This window comes from Myotis nattereri (genome assembly GCF_964212035.1).
Source record: "Myotis nattereri genome assembly, chromosome: 15".
In the NCBI taxonomy this organism is placed as follows: domain Eukaryota; kingdom Metazoa; phylum Chordata; class Mammalia; order Chiroptera; family Vespertilionidae; genus Myotis; species Myotis nattereri.
The window spans coordinates 45,255,252-45,278,611 of record NC_138090.1 but is presented as its reverse complement, the minus strand read 5'-3'; the positions used below and the strand labels follow the sequence as shown (position 1 = coordinate 45,278,611).

At 45.4% G+C, this 23,360-nt stretch overlaps 1 protein-coding gene across 1 annotated transcript in view; it reads right to left on the bottom strand.

Annotated features, from left to right (window-relative positions):
• Window positions 1–4,208: 4,208 nt before the first annotated feature.
• Window positions 4,209–23,360, bottom strand: part of LOC308530625 (zinc finger protein 560-like) — a gene marked incomplete at its 5' end in the record, with an annotated part of 33,238 nt that continues 14,086 nt past the window's right edge. Inside the window, 2 exons of the mRNA XM_081107332.1 lie at window positions 4,209–5,704; window positions 18,724–18,768. Of these exons, the coding sequence (XP_080963458.1) occupies window positions 5,495–5,704; window positions 18,724–18,768 (255 nt within the window). The 3' untranslated portion in view covers window positions 4,209–5,494. The remainder of the gene's footprint in view (window positions 5,705–18,723; window positions 18,769–23,360) is intronic.

Sequence of the window (23,360 nt, the reverse complement as noted above, 5' to 3'; positions counted from 1 at the left end):
ATCTGTAGGGTTTGTCTCCAGTGTGGACTTGTTGATGTTCTTGAAGATGTGAACTATGAGTAAAGCCCGTACCACATGCCTCACATTTGTATGGCTTCTCTACAGTGTGGATTCGCTGATGGGCATGAAGCTGCGAACTCAGTCTGAAGCCCTTTTCACACACAGCACATTTGTAGGGTTTCTCTCTAGTGTGGACTCGGTGATGAACTTGAAGGTGTGAACTCCGACTGAAGCCTTTCCCACACACAGCACATTTGTAGGGTTTCTCTCCAGAGTGGAACCTCTGATGACCATGAAGATATGAGCTACACATGCAGCCTTTCCCACACACAGCACATTTGTAGGGCTTCTCTCCTGTGTTGATTCTTTGATGAATTTGCAGATGTAAGCTTTGACAGAAGTCTTCACCACACTCACCATTCCTACTAAATTTCTCTTCTGTGAGAACACTTTGATGAGTGCAAAGCAGCGAGCTATAACTGATGCCATCCCCACACTCACTACACATATGAGATTTTGCTCCTAGGTGTAACTGCTGATGAAGTTCAAGACTGGGGCCAAAACTGAAGCCTTGTCCATTCTCATGAGAATTATGCTCTCCTACATGAACTCCATTATGCTGAAATGATGTCTTCATGAAACATTTTCCACAATTCTTGTGGCTACATGACTTCTCACCTTTATGTACTTCCTGATCATCATCATGGTCATGAGAGGTCTTTTTAATATCACAACCATCACACTTACACAGTTTACATTTCCCATCAAACTGCTGACACCTACTCTGATAATTCTGTGACTCTCTCCAGAAATCCCAGGTGGTCTTACTTGGAAAATCTTGATTTTTTATACTATTGGCACTTTGAACTTCCCCTTGAACCTTTATTACATAGTTCTCATCTTCAGAAACCTGAGTAGATTCTGTTGCCCACAACTGGCAGAAGGAATCGCCTTGGATTGGCAAATCAGACCTCTTGCCTTGTAGATTTATTATCAAGTCTTGATTTCTGGTTAACTTACTCATGATTTGTTCCCATATTGGCCAGCACACAAGGTCTTCATGAAAAAGGTCCCTTAATCCAGCTTGTTGAAGAGTCTCTATCTCATTTTGATTCCGGTATCCTGAAAGGATAAGAATTCAGAGATGAAAATGAGGAAAACTGAATATTTACTCAGAAATAAAAATATTTCACCAGTCAACCACACTGGGAGACCATATTCGATCAGCTTGGACTTTGTCATTGGCTTTTTCATGCCTATGAAAACAAAGAGGTGATGAGTAGGCTCCTATCCACTAAGTGTTAAGGAGACTCATTTGGAACTATAACAAGACTTACCTATGAAGTCAAAATTAGAAATAGATAGCTACAGAGCAGGGAACTTTCTCAGCAAAAGTAAAAAGGATATATAATATTCAACTGGTGAACAACTGGAAAAAAATAGAAAACTCATTTCCATATCTTATGGGCGTAAAATTTCTAAGATAATTGTTGCCACTTAATTTGGCTGAATTTTATGATCCATGTGAATGGCTAATATTCTCTGCCAGGCTTTGTACATATGTATTTGTACATATGAGAAGGTGCTGTGGTAGCCAGCATACAGGATGGTCCCCAATGATTCTGCCTCCTGACGTCCATATCCTATCAAATCCCTTCTCACAATGTATCAGGATTGATCTGTGAAGCCAACAGAATATGGCAGAAGTGAGAGTACATCACTTCCAAGGTTAGGTCATAAAAGACATTGTGGCTTCTGCCTTCCACTGTCTTGGGTGTAACCAGCTGGTGTAACTGCCATGTCTGGAAGACACTCGGGAGTTCAATGGAGAGGTCCACTGGCAAGGCCTTCTCCCAACAATCAGGTGAACGAGTGCATCCTGGAAGCCGAAACTTTAGTCCCATTAAACCTTCAAAGGCCTGAAGCTCTGCTGGACTCCTTGACAGGTTTATGAGATTCTGACCCTTATCATCCAGATAAGCTGCCACCAGATTCCTGACTCACAGAAGTATAAATAAATGCTTATTGTTATAAACTGCTAAGTTTAAGAATAGCCCTAGCTGGTTTGGCTCAGTGAATAGAGCGTTGGACTGTGGACTGGAAGGTCCTGGGTTCAATTTCGGACAAGGGCACATGCCCGGGTTGCGGGCTCAATCCTAGGTAGGGGGCGTGCAGGAGGCAGCTGATCAATGATACTCTCTCATCATTGATGTTTCTATCTCTCTCTCCCTTTCCCTTCCTCTCTGAAATCAATACAAATATATTTTAAAAAATAAATAAATCCTGTAGAAATACTAATATCAATCAACATAAAAAACATTTAAGAGTAGTTATACAGATATAAGTAGCTAATACAAGTACCATAAAAATTATTGTTCATCAGAAGCATAATAATGTTCTTAAATAATCCCTAAGTCACACTGCTTTTTTCTCCCCTTGTGAGCTGTCTCCAGGAGTGAAGACAGTGAGATCCACCTAGCACCATTCTCAATGAGCTTTTGTTTATAAGAATTCTTATGAATTCTTGGTTTGTGTATAATTGCAGTGAAATTAGGCCTCTAGGACATTCCTCATAGATGGAGCAGGACAACTAGATAGACACCAAAAAATGCAAAACCTTGTGATATTCTGATGTTGCCAAAAGGAACTTTTATAAGGGAGATGTGCACAGAATATACTATAAGATTCGTTCAACTTTCTGAGGAGTGGGAGTTACAGAGGTGCATCTATTTGTCAAAACTAATCAAATTGCATGCTTAGTATGTGCATATGTAAATGTTACCTCAATAAAAAGAACTTACACAAATAAGAAGTCATTTCACTCCCTGAAAATTCATGTACATGTATAAACTGTGCAGTTTTCTGTATATATTTCAATAAAATGTTGGCCCAAAATTAAAAAATAAAAGTAAAGACTTGTTTGAGAAGGCAAAGCAGCCCTGGCCAGGTATCTTAGTTGGATAGAGCATTGCCCAATATGATCAGTTGCAAGTTCAATTCCTGGTCAGGGCGCATACTAGAATCAACCAATGAATGCCTATATTAGTGGAACAACAAATCAATGTCTCTCTCTCTCACCCTTTCTCTCAAATCAATTAATTCTATATAATAAAAGCCTAATATGCAAATCGACCGAATGGCGGAATGACCGGTCGTTATGATGCACACTGACCACCAGGGGGCAGACGCTCAATGCAGGAGCTGCCCCTAGCCCACAGGCCCCAGGCCAGCCAAGGCGGGTGCCAGAGGGGGCCCCTGATCGACCCGCCGGTCACCCCACAGAGGGAGGTGACCAGCAGTGGTGGCAGGGGGCGAGGCAGGCAAACAGGCAGTGCCAGGCTGGCCAAGGCAGGTGTCAGTGGGGGCCCCCCGATCGCCCTGCCAATCACCCCACAGATCGGCCCTGATCACCGGCCAGACCTAGGGACCTTACCTGTGCACGGATTTCATGCACCGGGCCTCTGGTCAATCAATAATAAAATATAGCCTTCCTTTAAAAAATAATTATTATTTTAAAAGGCAAAGCAGTTATAAAGCAAAACCAGACAACAGTTGTAACTGGAATGGTAATTCCAAGGTAGGTCTGTACAGAAAAATAAAGGAGTGAGTCAAATGGAGGCAGCATCTAACCTCCCTGACTGTGGGAAAACTTCTAGCAGCATGAAGACACAAGAGCAGAAATGATGAAAGGACTGAGAAGACTTTCCCCCACTACTCACCACAGGCAGGGCCTCGTCTGTCAGATAAGCAGCTAGATTCTCCTGGTTCTTTTGCTTCTCTGATTTAGATTTTATTTTTGTGCTTCTATCCAATAGGGATGACTGTAATTACTGTATTGTAGGCTGGGCTTACTTGAGGGATACACAAAGTAAAATAAGTGAATGAAGAAGGGAGTGAAGAAGAGGGAGAAATGAAGGAAAGGAAGGGAGGAGGGAGGAAGGGAGGCAGGGATGATGTCACCGGGTACATGGATGGGGCACTGCTCACAGTGGCAATGCAGAGAACGAACACAGGTTAAGAGAAGCTGTGAGGGAGCCTTTTCACTCACATTCAAATGGGACCGCCTACCCATTCATCCATTAATCCATTAATTCATCATTTAATCATTCATCAAACAAATAATTAATGAACATATCCTGTGAGTTAAGATACAATCCCTGATCTCCTGATGTTACACTCAAAGGGGGAAAGAAAGACAATATACAAGTAAACAAAACATAATCCTTTAATATATCGGCAAGTAATTAATGATCAGTCACAAAATAAGACAGGGTAGGGGGCTGGGGATTTTAAGCAGAGTGCTCAGAACAGGCTTCTGAGATGAGATGACATCTGAGCAGACATGGATGAGTGAGGCAGGAGACAGAAGGATGTTCGGGGAGAACAAGGAAGAGCAAGAGAAAGGCCATGAGGTGGAGCAGTTGGCATGTCAGAGACACAGCAAGCGGTCTTGTGTGGCTGGAAGGCTAAGGAAAGGAAATCCAGCCAGAGCGGGTGAGGGCGGCCAGGTCAGGCAGCGCCCTGCAGGCCACTGGAATTATTTCAGACTGTATGAGTGAGATGAAAGTCATGCAAGAGTAAACAGACCAGTTACCTGATCTGACTGACCAGTTACGATCTGGCTGCTGTAGGAGAACAGACTACAGAAGGCAAAAGCAGAGGCAAGGAGGCAGTGAGAGAGCTGCTGTAAGTAAGCAGCGTAATGAATGATGGAGGCTTGGGCCAGGGTGGCGACCCTTCGGGGGAGAGGAGAGGACCTGGGCCCAGGAAGGACTCAGCTGCCTTGCTGTCACCTGCACACCTGCCTCCTGAGGTTTCTGTCTCCATCATCGGAAGCTACTCTTCTCTCCCCAAGTGTCATTTCCTATCCAATTTGAAGGGTTGATATGCTATGAAAAATAAATGGCTTATATACAAGGGGATACACTAAAGGCAAAAACTTAATGCTTCTCCAAAAAGGCAATACTATGATCCTTATGCATGCTAAATAGTATTTCTCCAAATTCTGATCCTGACTTGTTGCAACAAATACAACAGGCAGCCCTAGCTGGTTTGACTCAGTGGATGGAGTGTCGGCCTGCGGACTGAAGGGTCCCGGGTTTGATTCCGGTCAAGGGCACATGCCCGGGTTGCGGGCTCGATCCCCAGTGGGGGCGTGCAATTGATGATTCCCACTCATCATTGATGTTTCTATCTCTCTCTCCCTCTCCCTTCCTCTCTGAAATCAGTAAAAACATATTTTAAAAAATACAACAGGCAATCAAATGATCAGCGTTTCCTGATCTACTCACAGTTCTGGTTATACTGTATGCAGTTCCAACAAGGAGCTATGCTGTCTTTATTCTACTTTGTTCAATACAATAAAGATGTAACTAAACAACTGAGTTTAAACCCCACCAAGATGTCAATACTGCAATTTGCAAAAAATAGGAAAGGTACAGACAGGATATCTCACAGGACTTAGGAAACTGAGATCCCAGGTTTGGGACACATTTCAAGAGTCCCAAAGTCTTAAACATTTGAAATCAAAATACTCCTGGGAGCTGACATTCAGTGACAGAGGGCGCCTGTCCTCACCCACTGAGACCAGGTTCCGGAAGTTCTCCAGCATCACATCCCGGTACAGCTTCCTCTGGGACGGGTCCAGCAGCGCCAGCTCCTCCTCCGTGAAGACCACAGCCACGTCCTGGAACGTCACCGCCTCCTACAACACCACACACAGGAAACCTCAACTTCATGACCAATGGGCAGGGGGAGAGGGCAGCACTGAGGGACAGAGGGGATGGGGGGAAGTTGTCCTGGATTCTGCCGGCCCCGAGTCTATTTTGTTAAAATATATTTTATTGATTTTTTACAGAGAGGAAGGGAGAGGGATAGAGAGTCAGAAACATCGATGAGAGAGAAACATCAATCAGCTGCCTCCTGCACACTCCCTACTGGGGATGTGCCTGCAACCAAGGTACATGCCCTTGACCGGAATCGAACCTGGGACCCTTGAGTTCGCAGGCTGCCGCTCTATCCACTGAGCCAAACCGCTTAGTGCCTGAGTCTATTTTAAGGACCGTCCCCCTCTTCTCCATCCAGCATGTCAATTTCATACACTAATTTTCCACAGTCCCTTCAAAAGTATGTGCAATTTACCTTCTTTGGTGTGGCTCAGTTGGTTGAACACCAGAAGGTCTCGGGTTCGATTTCTAGTGAGGGCACATGCACGGGTTGCGGGCTCGATCCCCAGTAGGGGACTTGCAGGAGGCAACCCATTGATGCTTCTCTCTCACCCTCTCATTTCCTCTCTCCCTCTCAAAATAATAAAAACATATATGAAAAATTGTGCAGTTACGAATAATCCCTGTTTATTTCACTTGGTGTCATTTGTGAGCATTCCTACGTAAGCACCCTGGAACCGTAACTCTTCAGTCGTGGGGGATATACGTTTGGTTAGTGCTACCAAACTGTTCCAGCAATGTTGGCTTAATTCACTCCCAACAGGCTCTGGTGGCTTTTATCTTTCCTTTCTCACTCACACATTCGCTAAGCCTGGGGATTCTCACTTGGTTACAATTTAACAAACCAACAGGTCACCCTTCCTGAGCAGCAATGAAATTGGTCCTCTGTGCTCTCACGGCACACGCCCCCTGCCTGTGACACTACGTATGACAGCACTCAAAGTGTCTGACCGTGCTCATGCCAGAATCCCTCGCTTTAAATCCCAAAGCTGTGGACCGTGCTCATGCCAGAATCCCTCGCTTTAAATCCCAAAGCTGTGCCCCTCACCAGCTGCAAGACCTAAGACCAGTGGTTCTCAACCTTCCTGATGCCGCGGCCCTTTCATACGGTTCCTCATGTTGTGGTGACCCCCAACCATAAAATTATTTTCATTGCTACTTCATCACTGTAATGTTGCTACTGTTATGAATCGTCATGTAAATATCTGATAGGCAGGATGTATTTTCATTGGTACAAATTGAACATAATTAAAGCATAGTGATTAATCACAAAAACAATATGTAATTATATATATGTGTTTTCCGATGGTCTTAGGCGACCCCTGTGAAAGGGTCGTTCGACCCCCAAAGGGGTCGGGACCCACCGGTTGAGAACCACTGCCTTAGACCAACAAATCCCTTAACCTATTTCATCCGTGTGATGGTGTTCGTATCGGAATATTCTTACACACGGAAATGAAGGAGGATATGTAAGTTCCTATAAGTGTACTGTCCAATTCAGTAGCCACTAGTCACATGTGGCGATGTAAATTTACATTTATGTAAAATCAAAAATTCTCTCCCACAGTTGCACTAGCACATTTCAAATGCTCAAGAGCCACCATGGCAGGGGTGGGCAAACTTTTTGACTAAAGGGCCACAATGGGTTCTTAAACTGGACCAGAGGGCCGGAACAAAAGCATGGATGGAGTGTTTGTGTGAACTAATATAAATTCAAAGTAAACATCATTACATAAAAGGGTACGGTCTTTTTTTTTTTAGTTTTATTCATTTCAAACGGGCCGGATCTAGCCCGCGGGCCGTAGTTTGCCCACGGCTGCACCATGGCCTGTAGCTACCATGCTAGACAGCCCAATAACAGAACATATCCATCACCTCAAAAGTTCTACTGTACAGCGTTGTCTTAGAACCTATACACATGGCACATAGTAGGTCCTCAATGAATGTTAGCTTTTATTACTATGATGATGAAAAATACATTTACTTTTTAATGTATACATGTTCACTGATAGTCCGACAGAAAACTTTATGACTCCGTTTGATATTATCAGTGGGACTTTTGCTGCTGCATCACTGATGACAGAGATTTTACATCAGGTTTATATTTCGTGACCTTCAGAGATATGCACGAGCTACTACTTTCATCGGTCAGGCTACTCCTATTACGAGACTTAACAAAATTCATCACTGAGAACAAAGATTCACAAGCATATGTGGATGAAACCAAAACACTGGTCAGATCTAGGAAGGCGGGGAGAGTTAAGGCAGAAGCATTGAAATTGCTCTGCCCCTCTCTCGTCAATCCATGTGTATGGTCTTTAAGATAACTTGTTATGTAAAATTATTTATCTAAGATGCACCTACACTGAATTTATCTGAAAAATAAAAAAGTCGATATTAAGAAAAAAATTGTAAATGGAAGATTATGAGAGGGTTTCACGTGCCAGCAAAAGTTACTGGCGTGCCATGTTTGGCATGTGTGCCAGAGGTTGCCCACCCCTGTACTAGGCCGTCTGACACCACCCACGCTGGGAAAAGATAGGTGGTTCATTATCACAAGGGTTGGGGGGAGCAGTTCAGGGTCCCACCTTGTCTCCACTGACTCTGTAGGGCTGGAAGGTACTGGTTTCCCCTTGGCAGGAAGGCTAGGGTGGCTCCTTACAGCCCAGCAGGCTGGGGCTGGGGCTGCAGTTTTTCTGTAGTATTTGGCAGGGGAAGAGCAGTTACTATCTAAAAGTTTGCTATCTTGCCCTGGCCAGTTTGGCTCCGTGGCTAGAGCGTCAGTCTGCGACTGAAGGGTCCCAGGTTCGATTCCAGTCAAGGGCACATGCCCGGTTGCGGGCTTGATCCCCAGTGTGGGGCCTTGCAGAGGCAGCCTGATCAATGATTCTCTCTCATCACTGATGTTTCTCTCTCTCTCTCCCTCTCCCTTCCTCTCTGAAATCAATAAAAATATACTTTTAAAAAAAAGAAAAAGAAAATGAAATAAAAGTTTGCTGTCTTGCTAGGCTGCCCCTTTCCTGGCTCTTTGACTAGTCAGAGGCTTTAGGCTTTTTGGGTCTGCGCCCATTGCTGCTCTCATTACCATTCTCCGCAGCACCCAGTCTCAGATGAGGCGAGAAGAAACCCCGAGTAACTCAGTGCCATGTCACTCCTGAGTCCTGCGGTCCCTGGCCAGTCTGCCTTCTCTCTACCTTTCACGTTTGTTTTACACTCCGTGTCCAGGAGTGTTAGCTGCACTTCGTTTTAGCAGGAAGAACAGGGAAAGACCATCTCTTCCATCTTTCCGGAAGTGGCAGTCTCCAGAACAGAGCGTTTCCGACAGAGTATGTCGGAAACCTGTTGCAGCAGTGCTCTCTAAAACGACTTTTTAAAAACCTTCAGCCATGTTAATGCCTAGGAATAGCAGATTTTTTAAAGAAACATAACTTATTGAACTATGATAAAGTCATTAAAAATGCAGGGGAGAAGCCGAAACCGGTTTGGCTCAGTGGATAGAGCGTCGGCCTGTGGACTGAAAGGTCCCAGGTTCGATTCCGGTCAAGGGCATGTACCTGGGTTGCGGGCACATCCCCGGTGGGGGATGTGCAGGAGGCAGCTGGTCGATGTTTCTCTCTCATCGATGTTTCTGACTCTCTGTCTCTCTCCCTTCCTCTCTGTAAAAAATCAATAAAATATATTTTTAAAAAAAATGCAGGGGAGAAAAACGTCTGTTCGCTAGAACAGGGGAACTGGTGTTGAACATTTCCTCCTACCACAAAAAATGTAGGAAATATACAGACAAAATATATGGAACAACTGTTTTCAACATTGAAAGCACACTCCTTTAATCCCTGAAATAAAGGAAGCGTATGAGATAAGCCCTATGATCACCCTAGATTTCTGCTTGTAGATAATTTAAAAAAAAAATCGTTATTGATTTCAGAGAGGAAGGGAGAGGGAAAGAGAAATAGAAACCATCAATGATGAGTATCATTGATTGGCTGCCTCCTGCATGCCCCCTACTGGGGATCAAGCCCGCAACCCAGGCATGTGTCCTTGATTGGAATCGAACCTGGGACCCTTCAGTCCACAGGCTGATGCTCTATCCACTGAGCCAAACCAGGTAGGGCTGCTTGTAGATAATTTTTGAGCTACAGGTGCAAGAAGGAGGAACCCAAACAGAGCCTCTCTGACTTGCAGGCAGAAATCAGAGAATAGGGAGGCCAAGAGAGCTGGAAATTCCAGGGCGGAGTTCCAGAAGGAAGGGAGCTATGCCGAGGAACAGCGCTGCTAATCTGCAAAGGAGCCTGCATCCCCTTGAGATTAAGGCTAAAAACGAAACTGCGCAGGTGCAGGATGAAAAAGCACAGGCCCAGCCAAGAGTGGCAAAGGAGCCATTGGCTGAATGGTTCCCAGAGCCTAGTAGGACTCAGAGGTGTGTGAATTCCACACAGCCAAAGTGAAAGCCCTCACCGATCACTAGGGACCTTCAACAGCAGCCCCCGAAGGACCAGGCTTTAGTAAAAGGGCTGAACTATCTTGAGAAAGGATTTTCTCAACAGGCACTACTGACATTTGTTGCGAGGGGGTGGGGTGGATGTTTTCCTGCACATAGTAGGGCATTCATCAGCATCCCTGGCCTCTGTCCAGTAGCTGTCAGTGGTACCCGCCTCTCCAGTCATGAGAATCAAAAATGTCTAGACATTGCCAAATGTCCCACGGTGGGCAAAACGGCTCAAACTGAGAACCACTGCTCCAAGGTAAAGCTTACGCTAGACCAGCGGTTCTCAGCCTGTGGGTCGCAACCCCTTTGGCGGTCCGACCACCCTTTCACAGGGGTCGCCTAAGACCATCCTGCATATCAGATATTTACATTGTGATTCATAACAATAGCAACATTACAGTGATGAAGTAGCAACGAAAATAATTTTATGGCTGGGTCACAACATGAGGAACTGTATTTAAAGGGCCAGAAGGTTGAGAACCACTGCTCTAGACTCACCCTATCAAGGCTTAAAAACAGGGAGAGAGAACCAAGATGGCAGCATAGTTTAACGCCGGAGTTTGCTGCTTTGAACAACTACTTCAAAAGTGAAACCAAAAAACGGAAGGGACATCACCCAGAACCACAGGAACGCTGCCTGAGTGGAAGTCCTACAACTAGGAGGAAAGAGAAATGCATTCGGACACTCAGAGGAGGCGCAGTGCTGAAGTCAAATTCTGAGATGCGGAGTGCGCGGAGCGGGCTGGCGGCGGAGGGCGCGGTTGGCGTTTTCAATCGGGAGGGAGTCGCAGACTCTGAGCTCCAGATCCGGGCGAGTCTCTAGGGACCCAGACTCAAACGGGAGAGGCGGGACTGTCTGGCTTCGGTCAGAGCGAGTGCAGCTTTCTCTCCGAGGTTTGCAGCCGTTGCTGGGACTCAGAGAGGCAGAGCCCCTGGGGACAGGACGGAGAGCCGCCATAACTGCTCTCTCCGGCCCACCCTGTTGATCCTGTGCAACCCGCCCCGCCCAAGCCCTGCACAGAGCCATTTGCCAGATAGCCTCAGGCAAACGCCAGATTAGCACCTCCCTAGAGGACAGAAGTTCTCTCACTGCTGACACAGCTGATTCTCATAGCCACTTGGCCTGGAGGTCAAACCCTCCCTGGAATTAGCTACAAAAATCAAGGTTTAACTATAAGACCACAAACAAAGACCACTAGGGGGTGCATCAAGGAAGCATAACAAAATGCGGAGACAAAGAAACAGGACAAAACTGTCAATGGAGGATACTGAGTTCAGAACCACACTTTTAAGGTCTCTTAAGAACTGTCTAGAAGCCGCTGATAAATGTAGTGAGATCCTCAAGAAATCTAATGAGACCCTCGATGTTATGATAAAGAACCAACTAGAAATTAAGCATACACGGACTGAAATAACAAATACTATACAGGCTCCCAACAGCAGACCAGAGGAGCGCAAGAATCAAGTCAATGATTTGAAATGCGAAGAAGCAAAAAACACCCAACCAGAAAAGCAAAATGAAAAAAGAATCCGAAAATACGAAGATAGTGTAAGGAGCCTCTGGGACAGCTTCAAGCGTACCAACATCAGAATTATAGGGGTGCCAGAAGATGAGAGAGAGCAAGATATTGAAAACCTATTTGAAGAAATAATGACAGAAAACTTCCCCCACCTGGTGAAAGAAATGGACTTACAGGTCCAAGAAGCGCGGAGAACCCCAAACAAAAGGAATCCAAAGAGGACCACACCAAGACACATCATAATTAAAATGCCAAGAACAAAAGATAAACAGAGAATCTTAAAAACAGCAAGAGAAAGAAACTCAGTTACCTACAAGGGAATACCCATACGACTGTCAGCTGATTTCTCAACAGAAACTTTGCAGGCCAGAAGGGAGTGGCAAGAAATATTCAAAGTGATGAATACCAAGAACCTACAACCAAGATTACTTTATCCAGCAAAGCTATCGTTCAGAATTGAAGGTCAGATAAAGAGCTTCACAGATAAGGAAAAGCTAAAGGAGTTCATCACCACCAAACCAGGATTATATGAATTGCTGAAAGGTATCCTTTAAGAAGAGGAAGAGGAAGAAAAAGGTAAAGATACAAATTATGAACAACAAATATGCATCTATCAACAAGTGAATCTAAGAATCAAGTGAATAAATAATCTGATGAACAGAATTAACTGTTGATTATAATAGAATCAGGGACATAGAAAGGGAATGGACTGACTATTCTTGGGGGGGAAAGGGGTGTGGGAGATGCGGGAAGAGACTGGACAAAAATCGTGCACCTATGGATGAGGACAGTGGGTGGGGAGTGAGGGCGGAGGGTGTGTCGGGAACTGGGAGGAGGGGAGTTATGGGGGGGGGGGGGGGAAAAGAGGAACAAATGTAATAATCTGAACAATAAAGATTTAATTTAAAAAAAAAAAGGCTTAAAAACAAAGCTCAAAAGAATCAAACTGAACCAAAGGGTCATACAACCATCTGAGTACAAACAGAAATAGTGTTTTACAAAATGTAACATTCATTCATGATATCAAGCCTAAGTAGCAATTTAACCACAATAAAGGCATCTACAAAAGCCCATCAGGTAGCCCAGCTGGTGTGGCTCAATTGGTTGAGCATTGTCTCATACACCCATTTGATTCCAGGTCACGGCACGTACCCAAATTGTGGGCTCCATCGCCGATAGGGGGCCTTCAGGAGGCAGCCAATTGAGTTTCTCTCATCAATGTTTCTGTCCCTCTCTTCCTCTCCCTTCCTGTCTCTAAAAAATCAATTGAAATATATTACAAACAAACAAACAAACAAACCCACCAGGTAATGATGAAAGACTGAATGCTTTCTCCCTAAGATTAGAAGCAAGGCAAGGCTGTATATGGTCAGGACTTCTATTCAAAACTGTTCTAGCAGATCTAGCCAATGCAATAAGGGAAGAAAAAGAAGTCAACAGGATGAAGATGGGAATGCAAGAAGTACAACTCTTTATTTACTGTCTATATAAAAAATTCTGTGATGTACAAAATATTACTAGAACTAGTATGCAAATTTAGCAGAGTCAAGGTACAAAAATCAATTATATTTATATATTCTAGCAACAAACAAATAGAAATTGAATTTTAAAGCCAATACCATTTATTTTTTATTTTTTATTATTTACTTCAGAGAAGAAAGGAGAGAGGGGGAGAGGGAGAGGGCAGGAGGCAGAGAGAGAAAGAAACATTAATGATGAGAGAGAATCATTGATTGGCTGCCTCTTGCATGCTCCATACTGGGGACTGAGTCCACAACCTGGGCATATGCCCTGATCGGGAATAGAATAGTGACCTCCTGCAAAACCAATACCATTTAGAACATCAAACCCAAAACATCACTTAGGGATAAATTTAACAAAATATGTGTAAGAACCCCTGGCCACTATGGCTCAGTGGTTAGAGAGTCGGCCCACACACCAAAGGGTCACGTGTTTGATTCCAGGTCAAGGATGGATATCGAAATTGCAGCTTCTTTCTTTTCTTTTCTCTTCTTTTTTCTTTCCTCTTCTGTCTTTCTCTTTCTTCCTTTTTAATATATTTTTATTGATTTCAGAGAGGAAAGGTAAGGGAGCGAAAGATAGAAACATCAATGATGAAAGAGAATCATTGATCGGCTGCCTCCTGCACGCCCCACACTGGGCATCGAGCCCACAACCCGGGCATGTGCCCTGACCGGGAATCAAACCGTGACCTCCTGGTTCATATATTGATGCTCAACCACTAAGCCACAAGGGTTGGGCCCAGGGTTGCACTTTCGATCCCTGGCCCCAGCTGGGGTGAGCGCAGGAGGTAACTATTCGACGAGTCTCTCTCATGTTGATGTTTCTCTCTCTCTTCCTCTTCTCCTCCTCCTCCTTTTTCTTTTCCTCCTCTACTTCATCCTCCTCCTTCCCTTCCTTCCACACTCTCTAAAAGTAAAATCAATGGAAAACATATCCTTAGGTGATCATTAACAACAACAACAAAATATATGTAAGAAATCTGTACACTGCAAACTATGAAACATGACTGAGAGGAATGAAATAAGCCCTAAATAAATGAAAAAAGAGATAAATGAAATATCTAAATGTTCATGGGTCAGAAGGACTTGTATCCAGAATCCAAAAAGAACTATTAAGATTCAAGAGTAAGAACATAACTTATTTTAAAAATTGAACAAGAGAGTTGAACAAACAACTCCGAAAGAAGATATACAAATGACCAAAAAGAAGAAAAGGTGTTGAAAATCCTCAGGCAACAGGGAAATGCTAATGAAAGTTGTACTGATTAAAAAAGAAAGAAAGAAAAACCACACTGACATACCACTATACTGTCATTAGAATGGCTAAAACTTAAACGTTTGAAGATATATCCTGTTGGAAACTATGGGATTCTAACCCATTTCTGTTGAGAATGTAAAATATACAACCACAGTGTAAAATGATTTGGCAATTTTTAAAAAGAGATTCTCCTCCTAGTTATTTATCAAAAGAAAAAGAAAAGAGAAAGGAAACCCATGTTCACCCATAAGGCCAGTCCACAAGTGGTCATAGGAGTTTATTTACATTTGCCAAAAATGAATAGGTGAATGGATAACCCAATAGTGGTATGCCCATAAAATGAAATACAATGCAGCAACAAAAAGGAATAAACTGTTTTTTTAAAAAAGGAATAAACTATTGATATGTGTTCAAAACCATAATGATGAACAAATGAAGCCAGACACAAAGAGAACATCCTATATAATTCCATTTATATGCACTCAAGAAAACATTACTCTGCAGTGATGTAAAGTTAAATTAGTTGCTGTTGCCTACAGTCAGGGGTGTGGGAAGAGGCATGAGGGAACCTTTTGGGGTGATGGAAACAGTCTACATTTAGATGGGGCGGTGGTCACAAGGCATGTATATTTGTCAAAACTGATTGGAAAACTTTATCTTATGTACATTACATGCAAATTACAACTAAAAAATGATTACAAACACACAACTAAGAAAACCACAGAAAGGAAAAATATTTACTCACAGTAAATATAACTGACAAAGGATTTGAACTCAGAATATAAAAAGGAAACCTTCATTAACAATAAAAAGTAGAAGCCCATTTTTAAAATGGGCAAACAACTTCAATAAACTTTTCAAAAGGTATGTATATACTAGAGGCCTGGTACATGAATTTGTGCACGGGTGGGGTCTGGCCAGCCTGCCCCAATCAGGGCTGATCAGGCTGGGCTGGCTGGGGGAAGGGAATGCGGGAGGTTGGCCAGCCAGTCCTGCCTCCGATCGGGACGGGGGAGCTGACTGGGGACAGAGCCAGCCAGGGGGAAGGGCCTCGGCCAGCTGGGGGGAGGGGCCGTGGGTTGTTCACCGGCCGGACCTGCCCCCTGGTTGAACTCCCGGTCGAACACCTGGTCGAGGAGACAATTTGCAAATTAGCCTTTTATTATATAGGAGGATGGTGTAAATGCACATGAAAAGTATCCAACATCATTTTTCATGATGGAAATAGAAATTAGAGTGATAGTGAGATGCCATTCATTAGAATCCTATATAATAAAAACGTAATATGCAAATCAACCGAACAGTGGAATGTCAGGTTGGCGGGGGGCAGGGCCGGTGAGCAGGTGATGCTAGGCCAGCCAAGGCACATGCCAGTGGGAGGGGACGGCGATGGGGTGAGGGGGGCAGCGGCGACCAACAGCGAGGCGATGGGGGCTGATGCCATCCCCTGATCATCCGCCCAGTCACCTCCTGCAGAGGGAGGCCATGGGTGGCGGGACAATTCTGGGTGGGGCTAGCTGCTTGCCATCCCCAGATAGGCCCACCAGGGTGGCCAACCACAAAGGGAGTTCAGACTGCTAAACCATCAGTTGGACATCCCCTGAGGGCTCCCGAACTGTGAGAGGGCACAGGCTGGGCTGAGGGATATCCCCCTAGTGCATGAATGTTCATGCACTGGGCCTCTAGTCTATATATATATATATAAAAACCTAATATGCAAAGTGTTCCCTCAGGAGTTCGACCAACCAAGAGTTCAATCACTCGCTATGATGTGTGCTGACCACCAAGGGGCAGCACAGAATGAAGGAAGGCCCTGGCCAGCAGCCAGCAGCTGGAGAATGGAGTCCCTGCTGGCAGCTGGCAGCCACTAGGCACCCTACCTTGCATGAATTTCATGCACTGGGCTTTACTGAAATAAAAAGATCTACATCAAACTATAGCAAAGATATAGAGCAACTTAAACTCTCAGATGCTGTGGTGGGCTGTAAATGGTACCACCTCTTTGGGTAACTGCTTACATTCACCTACCCTACAAACTGTGTCTTTCCACTTCTAGATGATTACTCAAGAGATATGAAAATATACCCATAAAAAGACCTGCACAAGAATGCTCAGAGGACCGTTATGTATATCAAAAGCTGCCAAAGAACCCAAATGTCCTTCAAAAGGAGAATTTTGTCTATCCTTCCGAAGGATAAACAAAGTGTCCTATATATTCATAAAATGTGATACAACTCAACAATAAAAAGGAATAATGTAGTGATGCATACCACATAGATGAATCTCAAAAACATTATGCTGAGTGAAAAAAGCCAGGCACAAGAGTACAGACTGTACGAATTAAATATATTAAATTTGTAAGCAAGTAAACTAATCATGCGATGACAGATCGGAACAGCAGATGCCTCTGAGGGGTAGAAAACTGACTCAAAAGAGTATGTGGTACGAGAGAACACGGGCCCCTCCAACTCTCCCCTGTGGGATGTAATGAAGGTCATCTGAGAGTAAACCATGGGACTTTGGGAACCTGGCCAAGGCCTGGGTCAAGGAAGGGCCAAAAAGAAAACGTTTCTGGGTGTGAGCCTAGAAGGAAACATTATGGCTGGGCTCTGTTCGGGGGGGGGGTCCCCTCAGTTATTAAACATTTTATGGCACAACACTGACCACATTGGTGGTGGTGGTGGTCTTGTCAGAATGTGTTATATTATGCAGATGAAAATCTATTTAAACAGATTTGATGTAGATATTTTCAAAGATGGAAGAATTGTCCCTGTCAACTATTTTAGTTGATTCATATCTTCAGTAATTGTCATCATTGCGAAGTTTTCAGTCCCCATATGGATTGCTGGATATAATAGGTCATGCGCTGTCCCTGTCCTTTGTAGCCTTTGTTACCTTAAGGACTCTAGTTTTCCATTTATATGTTTATGTACCAACCTTACCAGCTTAAAAATGTAAGCTTTTAACACTGCTCTCTCTGTTCCGTATCCTTCCGATGAAAAGTGGAGTTGGGTTGCAGCACAGGAGAGAAATTCAGAAGGGGAATATTGAAGTAATGACTGCAGTAGGAGAAGAGGGAACCTATTTCCCTGGCCACAGGCGCTGGCGCCCTGGACCACAGGGCTGGCAGCTTCTCCAGGTGGTTGCAGCCTGGGACCTCTGGCCTGTAGCTTGTCCATCTCCTGGGCTGCAGCCAGCCCCAGGCGCTGGCACCTGGACCAAAGGTGGGCAGCTTCTTCTTCTGGGGGCTTCTTCTTTTTCTGTGCTTCCAGGGAGGGTAGTCAATTATGTGTCATGCAAAAATAGGCATCACCAATCGCAGAAGCCGGGTGCGGGGCAGGGAAGTCGCGGCCTGGATGCTGGCGGAGGCTGCTTTCCTGCCCACGCACCTGGCTTCTGTGATCGCCCCAGCACCCGGCTTCTGTGGTCACTGGTCGCAGAAGCCGGGTGCGGGGCAGGGAAGCCGCAGCCGGGACGCTGGCGGCAGCCGCCTCCCTCACCCCCTGCACCCGGCTTCTGCGGTCACAGTCGCTGTCTGAGTCCGCTTCCCTGCCCCACCCCCCAGGCTTCTGCGATCACCCATTGGTTGCAGGGCAAAGGTGGCCTCCAGGGCCGACCTTTGCCCTGCTCCCTGGCTCTTGCCTGCGCCTGGGTTTCTGATCACTGTCTTCCATCCTTCCCCTTTCGCCTCCCATCATTGCGAGTATGCAAATTAACCGCCATCTTTCTTGGCGGTTAACCGCCATCTTGGTTGGCAGTTAATTTGCATATCGCCCTGATTAGCCAATGGGAAGCGTGTCGGAGCTACAGTTAAGTACCATGTTTGTCTATTATTAGATAGGATATGGCATGAGGAAATAGCTGACATAGCAGTGTAGTAATGTGGCTTTTTTAAAAAAATTCATTGTTTAAAGTCTTACATATGTCTCCTTTTTCTATCATTGACCTCTCCCCAGCCACTCCCACCCCCCAGCAATGTGGCTTTAAAAAAATTTTTTATATCTATGAATTTCTGAACTTTCCGTAAAATGATGATAAAACCAAAAATAAAAACAAAAGTTAAAGACAAAAACAAAAATAGAACCAATATAAACAATAGTAACTGGCACATAACAAACACCTACCTGTCTTTTATCCTTCCCAAGGAAGAGAAAGATGCTGTGTCTAATCTTTGAGATCTTTAAGAGATGAAAATCAAAACTCAACTCACCTGGAAGTTGGCCATTTTCTCCTGCTCCTGGAGAAGCACAGAACCCTGGAAGGCACAAGTGGCAAAGGAGAAAGAAGCCATGAGACACAGGCCCTGGCACATATGGCTGCTCTGTGTGAATTTTAAAAAGTGACCCCCTCCTTCGGCCCATAGCAGTAGCCTCTCAGCCAGGGGCCCTAGTGCAGCGAACTACCTGCCCGGCTCCAAGCAGTAAGGCTAATAGCACAGAGTCCAGGGTCATCGCTCTCATCCTGGGGACCGTGGGAAATGAGAGGCCCTGGAATGCACTGGCCATGACCACAGAGTAAAACTCAGAGGCCAACAGGTCTGGGTGGGGCATATCGCCAGGATCCCACTAATGATCCTTCTGACCCACTACCCTTTGCGCCTATTCCACATCTATCAAGTGGGGATCGTACCACTGTCTAGCTCACAGCTTTGTCAATACGTTCAAATACGCATGCAGTACCTGAGGGCTACTCATGTTCATGGGCCTTCCTACTTCCGGCAGAAGGACTGTGGCGGGAATGAGAGCAACACATCCGCTTCTCAAAGCCTGGAAGCAATTCCCTTTATAACGTCCAGTTCCTTGTCCTGGCCCTACATTTGCTGCACTCTCCTGCTCTGCTCAGTCATGGAGCTTTGCAAGGAGACCTGACATTTCACAGTATTTAGTGAGAGAAAGCAAGTGGGGTCTGGGGCATCTGGCTAGCTGGCCACCTGCCCACCGCCTGCCCGCCACCTGCCAACCACCTGCCTGCTGCCTGCCAGCTACTCTGAGAAGCCTTCCATCACCTGGGGGCAGTTGAGGGCTAATTAGAGGGTAAGCAGCTCTTTTGCCTATAAGATGACTAACACATCTTTTTATCTTTTGCAGCTAGAATAGAGTGAGAACTCAAAACCCATGGAATCAATGAATGGCTGAAAACACACTCCACTGGGTAGTCAGGAAGGAGTGAACCAGTTGATGTCTGAGGCTCCTCTGAGCTGAGCGATTCTGAGCTCCCCAGTGGGAGGAGGAGAGGATGCGCTGTATCTTCAGGGTTTCTTCTTTTACTGGCTTTGCTCAAACAACATCAAGGTCATCCGTAAAAGTTCCTTTTTCATAAAAGGGTCATTCATGGGCTTCTCAGGAGGCAAACCCTATGTAGTTATTTATTTAATTTAAAAAGTGATTGATTGGTTGACTGATTGATTTCACACCAGGTATTTTCTCAAATGTCATTCTCCTCAAAGAGCTCTTCCATGACCATGCTTTATATAATTTAAATTCCCCACTTTTTTTTTCCCACTCACTTCCTTTTTATATTTAGTGTCATTACTTTCTAACATCCTCCTGTGTGTTTTAGTTATTTATCTTCCTTGTATTTATCCATCTTTTTAATGAAGCCCCACTGTTTTGGTCACTACTCTTTCTCCAGCTCATGGCATGTCACAGGCACTCCAGACAGATTTGTTTAAAAATAAATGAATAATTTAATGAATAGCTGATAAAGATACATCCTGTGTCATATTAACTGAGAGCTTCATTACTACTCACCAAGATCATTAACTCACTTATTCAACAAATCCTTTTTTTAAAAAATATATTTTCAGTTTTTTTAAAATACATCTTTACTGATTTTAGAGAGGAAGGAAGAGGGATAGAGAGATAGAAACATCAATGATGAGAGAGAATCATTGATCGGCTGCCTCCTGCATGCCCCCCACTGGGGATCGAGCCTGCAACCCAGGCATGCGCCCTTGGCCAGAATCGAACCTGGGACCCTTCAGTCCGCAGGCCGACGCTCTATCCACTGAGCCAAACCGGATAGGGCTCAATAAATCCTTATTGAGCATCTAACATGAGCTAGGCACATTAAAGTCCTTGATCTCATGAAGCTGATACTACACTAGAGGAGGCAGGTAGGCAATCAATCAACGGATAAGTATACAATGTGTTGGCCCGTCATAGCACTGTTAAGAAAAATATGGCAGGAAAAAAGGGAGACGAACAAACGGGAGGTGCTATTTACCAGGGATGGTATCAATGCCTGTGCTATAGTTACTAGTTCAGTCACATCTGCAGGTCAGTTATCCTCCTGTGCCTGGTCTGTATGTTGTTTTGAGGAAGAAATGAGTTCATACACAAAAGCACTGGAAACTCTGCTTGAACCATAATACACTCCCAATAAATGCTAATTATCATTGTCATTATATAATAAATTATATAGAAATGATACACTAGTCTGGGTTAGTTCCTAAGTCAATTTGTTTTAGGATATGAATGTATTGTTAATAACTGTACATCAAGTATCAAATACTTTGAAAAGCAACTGTGCACAGCCAAGAGTGGTCCTATAAAGGCCAGAAATACCCAATACCCATATAGATCCTTTTCATAGTTTTGTCACCTGTTTTCAGGAAATCAGAAAACAACCTCTCAGGGCTGCAGGCCCAGGTATCCAGCTGCCAGCTGACCATGCACCAGCCATACACAATTGAATAACTTCCTTCTGCAAACCTTGTCAGTGTTGGGCACGCTGAAAAGAACGACACAATCCCCACAACATAGGAACCTACAGCTTAAGAGGAGCACCAGCTGGAAACCAAGAGCAAATTAAATTCCAAATAAACAAACAAAATTCAGCGCCTCCCCTTTAACTGCAACTCTTCAGGACCCCCAGCTCTCTCACTAACCACCATTCTCCCAGTTACCATGTGAGAACTTTGGAACTGTTAATGTCTTCTCTCCCTTGACCTCCATCCTATATAATAAAGAGGTAATATGCAAATTAACCCCCACACCCTCACAAGATGGCTGCCTACGGCCAGGCCGGCAGGGGGGTTAGTGAGGGATGACCAAACGACTGAACAGGAGGCTGCATGGGGCAACCAGGTCAGCAGGGGGCCTGTGAGGGGCAACCAGGCCGGCAAGGGGGTGGGGGGCAGTTTGGGGCAACCAGGCTGGCAGGAGGGGCAGTTGGGGGCAATTAGGCTGGCAGGGGGGGCAGTGAGGGCGAGTAGGCCAGCAGGGGAGGGCAGTTGGGGGTGACCAGGTCAGTAGAGGGGGCAGTTAGGGACAACCAGGCCGGTAGGGAGGGGATAGTTGGGGGCAACCAGGCTGACAGGGGGGGCAGTTGGGGGCAATTAGGCTGGCAGGGGGCAGTGAGGGGCAACCAGGCCAGAGAGGGGGGCAGTTGGGGGTGACCAGGCTGGCAGGGGGGCAGTAAGAGGCAACTAGGCTGGCGGGGGGCGGGGGGGAGTTGAGGGCAACCAGGCCAGCAGGAGGGGCAGTTGGGGGCAATTAGGCTGACAGGAGGGGCAGTGAGGGGCGACTAGGCCTGCAGAGGGGGCAGTTAGGGGAAACCAGGCCGGCAGAGGGGGGTGGTTGGGGGTGACCAGGTCAGCAGGAGGAGGCAGTAAGAGGCACCCAGGCTGGGGGGGGGGGGCAGTTAGGGGTGACCAGGCCAGCAGAGGGGGTGCAGTTGGGGGTGACCAGGCCGGCAGGGGGATAATTGGGGGCGATTAGGCTGGGGGGGGCAGTGAGGGCCAACTAGGCTGGCGGTGGGGGGCAGTTGGGGGGTGATCAGGTCAGCAGAGAGGGCAGTTAGGGGTGACCAGGCCAGCACACAGAGGCAGTGAGGTGCGATCAGGCAGGCGGGGAGGCGGTTAGGGATGACCAGGCAGGCAGGCAGGTGAGCGATTAGGAGCCAGCAGTCCAGGATTGTGAGAGGGATGTCCGACTGCTGATTTAGGCCCGATCCTCGGGATCGAGCCTAAACTGGCAGTCGGACAGCCCCCAAGGGGTCCTGGATTGGAGAGGGTGCAGGCTTGTCTGAGGGGAGCCCCCCCCCCCCGCCCCATGCACGATTTTCATGCACTGGGCCTCTAGTATATTTATAATAATCCAATATACATCTTCTAGACTCAGTGTCTGGAGTTGGCAATAAAATACCAAAGCAAATGTGATAATGGGGGAGGACGATGTAACAAGATGAACAAAGAGTTGACAACAGTTGAAGGCTGTGCTCATACATTAGTATACATTCATTAGTACAGTATTTTCTCTACACTTGTGTTTGAAAGGTTCATGATCACAGTTGTCAAAGGGTGACAACTATGATACAAGTTTTGAGAAGCACAGAGAATATATACAGACATAGAAACAAGCAGAGAGAAATACATTAACATCCTTATAGTTATCGCTACACCTGGGGTCATGGATAACGTTTGGCTTCCTTCAGCTATTTCTCAAATTCTCTACGATGAGCACAAATTAACTCAATAATCAGAATATGAACATAATGTCATAAAAAATAACAAGGAATTAATTGAATGAGCATAGCCTTCAAGTGCGCTAAGGCCCTAAATTATTACCAAATGACCCTCCCTCCTTCAGTCCTCGGGATTACCATTTCTTAGGGCTGAAGGAGGGTATGGCAGCAAGGTCAAGAACCCAGGCTTCAGTTCTATGTCTTCTCTGCTCTCTTAAACTCTTCACCTATCAACATTCTTTGTCTGTTATGAGGATTAAGCTAATTAAAGCAAATAAAACCTATAGAAGACTGTCACTCAACATGTTAAACATTGTTACTCGTTCCACAATGTCTCATCCAACCTCCCCTTCACTCATTCAATGTCTGAACATTTGCCCA